This window comes from Neoarius graeffei, chromosome 8 (assembly GCF_027579695.1).
Source record: "Neoarius graeffei isolate fNeoGra1 chromosome 8, fNeoGra1.pri, whole genome shotgun sequence".
NCBI lineage: Eukaryota > Metazoa > Chordata > Actinopteri > Siluriformes > Ariidae > Neoarius > Neoarius graeffei.
In genome coordinates this window covers 50,051,224-50,063,567 of record NC_083576.1, presented here as the reverse complement: position 1 = coordinate 50,063,567, position 12,344 = coordinate 50,051,224, and the positions used below count along the sequence as shown (strand labels likewise).

Here is a 12,344-nt window from a genome sequence, read left to right as displayed (position 1 = left end):
CCATGATGTGCACAAACTGTGGCTGTTCTGCCCTTGCCTCATTAGTTGTAGCATCATCACTCCTAGCAGCACAACTATGCTAAAAAGATTTAACATGTGATTGTTAGAGGTGTTGAACCACTCAAATAGCTTGTGATGCTCAAAGATAATGTAGCTAGTTGGCATTGTTTGTGGTAGGGAGTGAATTTGAGTGGTGGCAGGGCTGTCTCTGTTTTTAATAAGTATTCCTGTTTGGGCTTTCAGAAACTAGGGGAAACACAATGCTGCTATGAGAGTCAAGTGTACCTGTGGCCAGTCATCTGTCGGTTACTCTAACTGACTAACACTTTTTTTTTTTTTGTTCCTTATGTGGGAGCATGGGCAGCACAGTGGTGTAGTCATTAGCGCTGTTGCCTCACAGCAAGAAGGTCCGGGTTCGAGCCCCGTGGCCGGCAAGGGCCTTTCTGAGCGGAGTTTGCATGTTCTCCCCGTGTCCGCGTGGGTTTCCTCCGGGTGCTCCGGTTTCCCCCACAGTCCAAAGACATGCAGGTTAGGTTAACTGGTGACTCTAAATTGACCGTAGGTGTGAATGTGAGTGTGAATGGTTGTCTGTGTCTATGTGTCAGCCCTGTGATGACCTGGCGACTTGTCCAGGGTGTACCCCGCCTTTCGCCCGTAGTCAGCTGGGATCGGCTCCAGCTTGCCTGCGACCCTGTAGAACAGGATAAAGCGGCTAGAGATAATGAGATGAGATGTGGGAGCATCATCAGAAGTACATAACTGTCCATGCATAGTTTAGAGGGAACAGTAATTCCAATTCATTACAGAATGACATTCTGCTGTTTATCCATTTATCGTGACATTTAATATTGTGGAACATCCTCATGACAAATTACTTCCTGTCGTCACTTACATTAGAGGAGCTATAAACAGTTGCTCTCTGATCAGCTGTTCTTTTTGATGGTGACAAAAATCACAACTTGTCATGTTAATAAGTACGGAAGCCGAGAGAGGCCCTTCATATAATCTTTTTTTATTCACCTTGTTATCCCGAGATAACGACATAATTAATTCAGGATCTCGAGAAAACAACACAACTAATTTGAGATCTCAAGAAAACAAAACCGTTATTTCGAGATCTCGAGAAAACAAAACAATTATTCCGTGATCTCGAGAAAACAAAACATTTATTTCATGATCTCAGCTGTATCACTGTATCTCCGTCGGTAGAGACGAAGCCGGGCCAGTCTTCTGCGGAGGTGCCGCGGACTAATTTTGAAATTATCCCTTATTAAAAGACTTAATGCAATCTCTCCCTGTGTCAACCCCTGATCAAAATATTGCCTTATTAGGTGATCGATTATTCCAGACATTCTAATGACCAAAGTTGCATCTATACAGAATGAGAAATAGCCCCAAAGTCAGCATATCACAAGTCTCTTGACGTACCTGAATGAACCATTTCTCAGCTGCTTACTCGAGATCACGGAATAATTGTTTTGTTTTCTTGAGATCTCGAAATAACGGTTTTGTTTTCTCGAGATCTCGAATTAGTTGTGTTGTTTTCTCAAGATCCTGAATTAATTATGTCGTTATCTCGGGATAACAAGGTGAATAAAAAAAAGGATTATATGAAGGGCCTCTCTCGGCTTCCGTAAATAAGAAATCAGAAGGGGCAAATTTGACGTGTAGTGTCACTAGTGTGAACACCTTCTTACCAGATTCAAAAAAAAAAAAAACCCCACAGCTCTGTAATACAAATATAGTTTTTCTGTTAAAAATACTTTGAACATACACACAATGAGAAACTACTGACATTTTGCAACTGTTTAAGACCTTAGCATTCAGAAAAGGACAGCTGAAAAAAAGGATTTCAGGGGCGTAGCTGGGGGGTCCCTGGGGTGCCCATGACCCCCCCCCTTTGTCGGACCATACATTTTTTCAATAGCCACATAAGAATATTACAAAAGCACCCACTGTAATTTTTCTAACATTTTTTTTAAACCAGATTGTCACCTCAGCCTCATTAGGGTTTCTGTAACCTTGTATGGACTTCCTGTGGTTTGGGCGCGAAAACCCAGTTCTGCGCAAGCGAAACACGATCACACTAGAAAGCATGGTCAAGCTGCCAGTGTAGCTGCAGTCTTTTTAGTTGCGAATTACGAGTATTACCTCTTGTGTTGTTAAGTCACCATGTCCAAACAAGCATAACTTTCCTCCTCCTTTCAACGTGAAGACAGGTAAGCAATTTATTATATATTTTTTCCATCAAAGTTGCATGTTGCGGCTTCGAAGCTACGTTTTAGTGTGCCGTTTCTAAAATACATCAAGAAAACGTGGAAGAAACAGCAATGATGGAAGAGCCGGTTTCTAAGCTACCTAAAACTAGCAATGGTAATTATTTTTTGTTACATATTTTTCATAGTTCTATTTTAGTACCAAGTCAAATTTTTTTTATGATAAAACAGACTCAAAACAAGATGCATCATCGCCTTCGGCAGACCAAGAAACACCGGCCCAAGTGGCAGTTGCTGGTGAGTGAGCTTGGTTTGCTTATACTATGGTCGCTGTTGTTTGGTCTGATAGAATTCACCTAAAACATTAGTACGGTCAGTAAGCTCAACCATTCTTTTTGGTCGATGTAGGCTTTCTTGATTTGCCAGATGAAATAATCTTGAAGATTACGAAGCACCTACCGCTCTTGGCAGTGTTCCATAGCTTGTCGAGTACCTGCAAAAGGCTGCTGCAGCTATCTCACACGGCCGTGTTATGGAAACGTTTCATGTTAGAAGATACAGGACGTCCTCCTTTCTACACCATCCATAGTTTTAAGAGCAGTTTTGAGAGGTATTGTACTCATTTTTCACCATCTTTATTTTAACGGCAATTTTGAATAACATTTCACCTTTCGGCGGCACAGTGGTGTAGTGGTTAGCGCTGTCGCCTCACAGCAAGAAGGTCCGGGTTCGAGCCCCGTGGCCAGCGAGGGCCTTTCTGTGCGGAGTTTGCATGTTCTCCCCGTGTCCGCGTGGGTTTCCTCCGGGTGCTCCGGTTTCCCCCACAGTCCAAAGACATGCAGGTTAGGTTAACTGGTGACTCTAAATTGACCGTAGGTGTGAATGTGAGTGTGAATGGTTGTCTGTGTCTATGTGTCAGCCCTGTGATGACCTGGCGACTTGTCCAGGGTGTACCCCGCCTTTCACCCGTAGTCAGCTGGGATAGGCTCCAGCTTGCCTGCGACCCTGTAGAACAGGATAAAGCAGCTAGAGATAATGAGATGAGATTTCACCTTTCAGTTTAGTAAATTCAATTTTGCACAAACGTTGGAAAATTGCTCAAACCTTGTTATTTTAGATTTGTCGACAAACTTTCTCATAGAAGACATTTCTTTTGTAATACATTTGTGCACCATGACCACACAGTGGCAGTCGGGACTGGCAATGATGAACATATACTATGGCAGAGCGATCAACATTGACAAGATCGTTGACATCTTTGCCATTCGTCATCCATGACGCCTTTTACTTAGAAACATTTTGGCCGATGAGCAGTAAGACAACAAGAATGGAGAGCTCTGCATCGGTTGACTCGGGTAAGATGTCGAGCCGCTATCCATACACTGGCGCTGTTCTGATAAACGGTCCTACATCTGCGAAGCGTCCTACGGTAGGAGGGGATGTCAGACATGTCTGTCAAGCAGTCCTACATTGCAGGAAATCCTACAGTGTGATTCAACTTTAACTTTTAGTCATAGTTCGCGGTTTTTCCCTCTGCAAAGAACATGCTTCTACATTGATACAACGTCCACCAACCCTGTCAGAATTCATATGAATGTAGGACGTTCTGACAATTCAAACGACTCCATCAGAACATGCTTTTACATTCATATGAATCTAGGATGCTCTGACTCTTCAATTGACCCTGTCAGAATATGTAGAATTAATAGGGTTTTTTTGTCACTATTCACAAGTACCATTTGCTGTATTAAAATGAGTGTAGGACGTTATTACAATTCAAATGACGCCGCAGGACGTTCTCACAACTCATATGACCCCATCAGAATATGCTTCTACATTAATAAATGAATGTAGGATGTTCTGACAATTCAAAAGACCCCTTCAGAATATGCTTCTACATTAAAATATGAGTGTAGGACGTTCTTACAATTCAAATGACGCCGCAGGACGTTCTGACAACTCATATGATCACGTCAGAATACACTTCTACAGTAAGTAGGACGTTCTGACTATTCAATTGACCATCGGAATATGTTTTTACTATATGAATGTAGGGTGTTCTGACATATGCTTCTACATTAAAATAGGAGTGTAGGACGTTCTGACAGTTCAAACGACCTCGTCAGAATATTCTTTTACTTTAATATATGAATGCAGGACTTTCTGACAACTCAATGACCATCAGAATATGCCTTTACATTAACATATGAATGTAGGAAGTTTTGACAATTCAAATGACCCCACCAGAATATACTACACTCACTGTAAAAAAGAATAAGTTAAGCTTACTTGAAAAAAGGTGGAAACTCGTTGCCTCAAATAAATGAAGTAATATAACTTGTTCTCTTTCAAGTTATCTTTACGTTTGATCAGATAGGTCAGAAGTTGAAGCGCTTTGGTGGAAGATCATGAAGGGGAGATATTTCAGATGTATTGCAAGACTCACGCAACGGTTAGAAATCAGCATTATGTTAGATTCAGTGGCGGCTGGTAGTCTTTCAAACAGGGGAGGCTGGTCGGTTACAATATTTCCAGATTTTAAAACACATCAATTTTGCCCATACTCTTGCCTCTGATCTGGCTGATTGTTGGCAGCGTCACAAACTGTGAAATAACAGGTTCTTTTGGCCCATTAGCCTACTGTCCAATATACATGATGGTGGTGTTGAGGGGGTATATTTTAACATTTTATATTTTAAAATTGTGGCATGTTGTCTAAAAATTGATCATTATTGAAAGCAGCTCTTTGTCAGGAACCTCAGCAGTAGAGCTGGGTGCCACACATTTCATTCAATGACACTTTCCCTATATTTTACTTATTTTGACTGAGAAATGTTTTACTGACAATTTTGATAACCCTTCACTTTTAATCCAGGTCTGTAGTGTGAAATGTTCTCGGCTGTGTTTTTGTTTAAAAATGTTTTCCAAATTGTAGCTGTGTTTAATTCATATCCAGAAAAATATATATTCCAATATAATATACTCAGCATAAACATTTTAAATAGATTCTATATTTTTGGTCCATCCATGACATATTACTAAAGTAGCCTATTTACTGTTGTTGATGTGGGTCACTTGCTGTTAGCCAATTCACTTTCTCATACCAGGAGAGCTGAAAAGAACGAGTATTATTCCCTACCTTTTTCACTAAGTCAATTTGAGGCGTTGGTCTACCCTGCTCTTTAATTTTAATTTTTTCCTCGAAAGGAAGACTGGCAAATGGCTTCGCCAAAATTAAATCAGCAATGCTTGGCCTCCGTGCGCAGCTTTCTTGCTAGCTGACTAGCCCCTTCAAGTTCAAGTTCAGTCACTCAAATAAACTAAATTTCTGGAACTAAGATAGCAAACTTGACAACACTATATTTACACTTTATTTACAATGAAAATATATACAAACTAAAAAAGCTGGTAGAAACCGTATGTAATGAATGAAATCGAAATGTAAGCTGATCTCTTACAATACACCACAGCACTTGCGAATCCGCATGGGACTGAACTGAAATTCACCGCTGCCTGTCTATATTTGAAACGAGCTGTCAATCAAAGAAAATATCCGGCCGCTTTCACCAATCACCAGTCTCCTCGCGGAAACTGCCATGTCCCTCCCACTGTGAGGCTGGGAGTCCGGTGGGCGGGCGTTTTCGCAGTATTTGTCCAATAACCGTCTCGCATTTTGAGATTGAAACGCGCATAGCTCCCAAATGCCATTGAAGTCCACTGAGGCTGGGAGTCCGTGAGACTCCGTGGGCGGGCGTTTTCGCAGTATTTGTCCAATAATTGTCTTGCATTTTGAGATTGAAAAGCGCAGAGCTCCCAAATGCCATTGAAGTCCACTGAGGCTGGGAGTCCGTGAGACTCCGTGGGCGGGCGTTTTCGCAGTATTTGTCCAATAATTGTCTTGCATTTTGAGATTGAAAAGCGCAGAGCTCCCAAATGCCATTGAAGTGTACTGAGGCTGGGCTGCATCGCGCTGTCATGAGGGGGAAAAACTCACGCGCACATTAAAGTTATAAGGGAATGATTTCGCACTGTAGTTGGGTTGAGCACATATATTTCTATGATTCTGGATCTGAAATAGCAATGTTATAAGGTCGGCTATAACATAAGCCTAGCGCAATTCATCCTACACGATGTTCATCATTTTTAGAGGAGGCTGAGCCTCCCTCGTTGTCTTGGAGCAATCGCCCGTGGTTAGATTAAGTAGTAAAGATTGAATGCACGCCGTTAATCTGCACCGTTTATAGCACAGCTGATGTAGGACAAAAATCTGTTCAAATGCCAGGAAATGACGTTTTGTGCTCTGCGCATGTGCAGTGGGGCTTTGTAGGACGCATTGACGTGTAGGACAGTTTATCAGAACACCTGATAAAGCTGATTTGGCTTAATCATTGTCCGACATCTCAACAGCTCGCAACGAGATGAAAGAATGATGCAAAGACTGCGTTATTTTCTCAAATGTATTCAATGTATTTTTTCATTTACAAACCTGCAGGTATGTACTCAGGCTGCCAGTCAGTGTGTGACCCCCCCTTTGAAAAATCCTAGCTACGCCCCTGGATTTTTCACACTACACTCTCACTCACGTTTGACTTTCAGCAGTACCTTCAGTCTCCTGTACTTCTCAGTGTGTGACAGCAGCAGCAACTCGATGGCGTTGCTCTCCTGTGATAATTCCATCTCGGCCAACTCCGTGCCAAAGGCCTGTAGCATCTGAGCAATGTCCTTCACAGTCACTGCGAAACTCTCTATAGCCTGCAAAAAGAAAAGACGCCTCATCATTAACATCACCATTGATGTAATCCGTTATCTGTATGTGGAGGTGGTATGAGTGGCAGCGCAGTACAGTTCTGAGGAAGATCCAGTCGCTATGGCAGTAGTCCAGAGTGCCTCCAAAATCCGAAGTTAGTTGATTCTCATCAATGTAGCGCAGTAAGTCAGTAACCGAGCTCAGCATTACAACCTGATATACACACACACACACACACACACACACAGTCTATTAATACAGGGACGGGGTAATTATGGTATACTGTGTAGTGCTGTGGCTCTCCAGGAGCATAGAATAAGTGTAGATGGTCTTACGGGTAACTTGAGCATAAAATCCTCTTGGCTGAAGCGGAAGACAAGGTCTGTGAATGTGCGCTGGAAGAAACTGGTTGGTCTCAGAACTAGTACCAAGTGAAGGTTTCCTGGAAAAGATTCCTAGAGGACAGAAAAAAAAAACAGCATCATGAAGCACATCCAACCACCAAATCCAACCTGAGGAGAAATCTTCTTTACCACAGTTACAGAGAGGGCAGCTCTTATTACCTCACCTGCGACGGAGTAAGCAGGGTGAGGTATTGTAATCAGTGCGGTTTGTTTGTTTGCGTGTCTGTCTTAATAATCTAGCGTCTAGACAGTTGCACTGATTGACTTCAAATTTGCAGAGTAGGTGGCACTGGTCCATAGATTACCTAATTAAATTTTGGAAGTAACCAGGTTAAGGTCACCGGAAAGGTCAAAATCGTTTTTTTTTTTTTTTTTACAATAACCTTCAATTTCATCGTTTTGATTTCAAACCAAAACATGCATCTTTCAATTCTGCTTCCAACCATAGGCTGCATGATGGGGTAGCTTGGACAGTCTCCATAGCGATTGGGGGTTAAAGGTCAGGGGGGATCAAGGTCAACATCAAAATAACATTTTCCATTATAACTCAAAAGCGGTTGCCGACAGACAGATGTTTACTATTATGAGCATATAGGAACTCCCATATGGCCTTTCATTTGGCATCATGATCTTTGACCTTGAGTGACCCTAAAAGATCAAACTCAAGGTCATGGGTTTTCAAAGGACTATAACTTTAAAATGGTTAATGATAGCCAGATGTTTACCATTATCAACATATAAGAAGTTCCAGACATGCTTTCAGTTGCTGTCATGACCTTTGACCTTGAATGACTTTGAAATGTCAAACTCAAGGTCATGGATTTTCATCGGACTATAACCCAACAGCTGATGATTGAGAAATATTACCATGATCAACATATAAGTAGAAAATAAGTGCTGCCAGGCACAAATTCCACATTATTGACAAATAACTGCACTAATAAAGGAAAATCAAAATGGGTGCAATTTCATTCCTGATTGTGAATCGTAATCATGTTACAATTCTATAGGAATCCACAATATTTAATTTTATGCCATGTGAAGTTATCGTGTTGCATTCTGGGGGAAAAATATCAAGAATGGTTCATTTTGCCAATGAGAGCATGGACTTTTTTTTTTTATTTGGTCTTCATTGTTTTTGATGGAATAGCTATAATAGGTCAGTCAGCATGATGATGAGTAAGCTAGCTTTAAAAAAAAAAAAGTCAGATTTTAGCAGGTTAGGGAAAGGAAGCTCTCACAATGATGATCTCAGATTGTACGTTTTGACTATCACTTCAGTAAATACTCTCAGATGGTTTGTCAAGGTATGATATTTTAAATATTATCCATGGATGATCCACTACGTTAACATCCAAACTACGCCTAGTGACAGCTAACATGAGCTAAGCGTTACTGAGTTAGCAAGCCAGCTTACGTCAATATAGAAAAACAAACAACCTGCTCTTGAATTAGTCCAATTTCAACAAATACAATTCTGAATTCACAGATTATTAGGAAACGAGTTACTGCAAGCAAATTATTTCCTTCCCATTTGTGTTTGTCATTTTTGACCCGTTTGTATTTGAGGAACAAAAGACACGTGAATAAAACTATACATGTCCTTGGATGTTTGAACTCTAAATGTCACTTATTGCATTTTGTATTTGTCATATTGTCATTAATACCATCATATTCGTATTTACTATCACTTCACACGGTATATTCTAGCTGCTGCTGTAACGCCTTCATTTCCCATTTAATCATAAAGGATTAATACAAGGTTATATATCAGAATTTCATCATGGGTGCCAATAATTCTAGAGGGTGCTGTCGAAAGTATTTACTTCTTCCTCTGCTACATCATTAGCACAAAAGGTATTTCAGATTGTGTGTTAATGAAAAAAAAAAAGAAGACCTTTACTTTGTCCCCAGTTAGTTGTGCTGATGTTGCTCAGTGCTGCTGTTATTGATTCAGTAACTGGGTGCAAACTGCTGCAGAGATGAAGTCCATCCATATTGTGTTTGAGAAAAGGACAAGAAGCTGGTGATCAGCTGATTATTACCAACCACGAAGTGTAAATCTGTGCAGGATTCTCTCCACAAAACAAATCCGACCCAACGTGAATAACAATGCTGAACACTTACGAGACAGACAAGCTCGATTAACTTTGCTAACGTTAGAAGTTGTTCATGGAAATGTGTTTCAAGGATCGTACATCAATCTCAATACAAAGCAGGGCTTTCTTTAAAGTCTCATGTAAAACACCAAATAACATCAGCAGTGGCATGAATAAGCTAAATCCACTCTAACCCTTTAAACGCCGGAGTGTTACCATTGCAGTATCCTCTTTATATCCGTGCAGGACTCTGTAGAAGGAACAAGGAGCACTTATGATCACAGCAGTTTAAAACGTACAGATAATCCTTTAAATCAGCTCGTCCTCTCCTGTCACTGCGTGCATGATGCAGTACTCTTGTGGCTGCAGAACTACCTGCAGTCTCTCAGTCTCTCTCTCTCTCTCTCTCTCTCTCCACAGCACAAACTCATCATGTATAACCTGCACGTAGTGCATGCTGCCTAAACTCAGGTATCTCTGCGTGCAGGAGGTGGCCAATCACATGCAAGCCTCACTCAGCACTTTTTTTTTTTAAGGTTTGCTCCATTGCACCAAGCAAGAGCTGAAATCCCTTGCTTAAGTTCTTAGATTTAAAAAAAAATGTGGAGCACATGGCAACATGCTGCAATCTGTGCATGACTTCCGAAAATATTCTAACTTCAGCACACAATATGACATTACTGCCTAATTAGGTATAACTAGTCCTCTAACTATGATGTACAGTCTCTGTGTCAATCTCTCTCTGTCTTCATGTCAGCCTCTTTCTCAGTCTCTGTCAACTACTCTTGCAGTCGTCTCCCAGTGTCGGTCTCTCTCTCTGTCTCCCAGTGTCGGTCTCTCTCTCTGTCTCCCAGTGTCGGTCTCTCTCTCTGTCTCCCAGTGTCGGTCGGTCTCTCTCTCTGTCTCCCAGTGTCGGTCGGTCTCTCTCTCTGTCTCCCAGTGTCGGTCGGTCTCTCTCTCTGTCTCCCAGTGTCGGTCGGTCTCTCTCTCTGTCTCCCAGTGTCGGTCGGTCTCTCTCTCTGTCTCCCAGTGTCGGTCGGTCTCTCTCTCTGTCTCCCAGTGTCGGTCGGTCTCTCTCTCTGTCTCCCAGTGTCGGTCGGTCTCTCTCTCTGTCTCCCAGTGTCGGTCGGTCTCTCTCTCTGTCTCCCAGTGTCGGTCGGTCTCTCTCTCTGTCTCCCAGTGTCGGTCGGTCGGTCTCTCTGTCTCCCAGTGTCGGTCGGTCGGTCTCTCTGTCTCCCAGTGTCGGTCGGTCGGTCTCTCTGTCTCCCAGTGTCGGTCGGTCGGTCTCTCTGTCTCCCAGTGTCGGTCGGTCGGTCTCTCTGTCTCCCAGTGTCGGTCGGTCGGTCTCTCTGTCTCCCAGTGTCGGTCGGTCGGTCTCTCTGTCTCCCAGTGTCGGTCGGTCGGTCTCTCTGTCTCCCAGTGCCGGTCTCTCGGTCTCTCTGTCTCCCAGTGCCGGTCTCTCTGTCTCTCTGTCTCCCAGTGCCGGTCTCTCTCTCTCTCTGTCTCCCAGTGCCGGTCTCTCTCTCTCTGTCTCCCAGTGCCGGTCTCTCTCTCTCTGTCTCCCAGTGCCGGTCTCTCTCTCTCTGTCTCCCAGTGCCGGTCTCTCTCTCTCTCTGTCTCCCAGTGCCGGTCTCTCTCTCTCTGTCTCCCAGTGCCGGTCTCTCTCTCTCTGTCTCCCAGTGCCGGTCTCTCTCTCTCTGTCTCCCAGTGCCGGTCTCTCTCTCTCTGTCTCCCAGTGCCGGTCTCTCTGTCTCCCAGTGCCGGTCTCTCGGTCTCTCTGTCTCCCAGTGCCGGTCTCTCTGTCTCTCAGTGCCGGTCTCTCTGTCTCTCTGTGCCGGTCTCTCTGTCTCTCTGTCTCCCAGTGCCGGTCTCTCGGTCTCTCTGTCTCCCAGTGCCGGTCTCTCGGTCTCTCTGTCTCCCAGTGCCGGTCTCTCTGTCTCTCTGTCTCCCAGTGCCGGTCTCTCTGTCTCTCTGTCTCCCAGTGCCGGTCTCTCTGTCTCTCTGTCTCCCAGTGCCGGTCTCTCTGTCTCTCTGTCTCCCAGTGCCGGTCTCTCTGTCTCTCTGTCTCCCAGTGCCGGTCTCTCTGTCTCTCTGTCTCCCAGTGCCGGTCTCTCGGTCTCTCTGTCTCCCAGTGCCGGTCTCTCGGTCTCTCTGTCTCCCAGTGCCGGTCTCTCGGTCTCTCTGTCTCCCAGTGCCGGTCTCTCGGTCTCTCTGTCTCCCAGTGCCGGTCTCTCTGTCTCTCTGTCTCCCAGTGCCGGTCTCTCTGTCTCTCTGTCTCCCAGTGCCGGTCTCTCTGTCTCTCTGTCTCCCAGTGCCGGTCTCTCTGTCTCTCTGTCTCCCAGTGCCGGTCTCTCTGTCTCTCTGTCTCCCAGTGCCGGTCTCTCTCTCTCTCTGTCTCCCAGTGCCGGTCTCTCTCTCTCTGTCTCCCAGTGCCGGTCTCTCTCTCTCTGTCTCCCAGTGCCGGTCTCTCTCTCTCTCTGTCTCCCAGTGCCGGTCTCTCTCTCTCTGTCTCCCAGTGCCGGTCTCTCTCTCTCTCTGTCTCCCAGTGCCGGTCTCTCTCTCTCTGTCTCCCAGTGCCGGTCTCTCTCTCTCTGTCTCCCAGTGCCGGTCTCTCTCTCTCTGTCTCCCAGTGCCGGTCTCTCTCTCTCTGTCTCCCAGTGCCGGTCTCTCTCTCTCTGTCTCCCAGTGCCGGTCTCTCTCTCTCTGTCTCCCAGTGCCGGTCTCTCTCTCTCTGTCTCCCAGTGCCGGTCTCTCTCTCTCTCTGTCTCCCAGTGCCGGTCTCTCTCTCTCTGTCTCCCAGTGCCGGTCTCTCTCTCTCTGTCTCCCAGTGCCGGTCTCTCTCTCTCTGTCTCCCAGTGCCGGTCTCTCTCTCTCTGTC

The 12,344-nt window shown here is 44.4% G+C and overlaps 1 protein-coding gene across 5 annotated transcripts in view; it reads right to left on the bottom strand.

Annotated features, from left to right (window-relative positions):
• Positions 1-12,344, bottom strand: part of mcf2a (MCF.2 cell line derived transforming sequence a) — a 92,129-nt gene that overhangs the window by 58,121 nt on the left and 21,664 nt on the right. For all 5 annotated transcript variants that reach the window (XM_060927780.1, XM_060927779.1, XM_060927781.1 and 2 more), the window contains 3 exons: positions 7,299-7,418; positions 7,060-7,176; positions 6,819-6,968 (listed from right to left, as the gene is read on the bottom strand). In XM_060927780.1, coding sequence (XP_060783763.1) covers positions 6,819-6,968; positions 7,060-7,176; positions 7,299-7,418 — 387 coding nt within the window. The remainder of the gene's footprint in view (positions 1-6,818; positions 6,969-7,059; positions 7,177-7,298; positions 7,419-12,344) is intronic.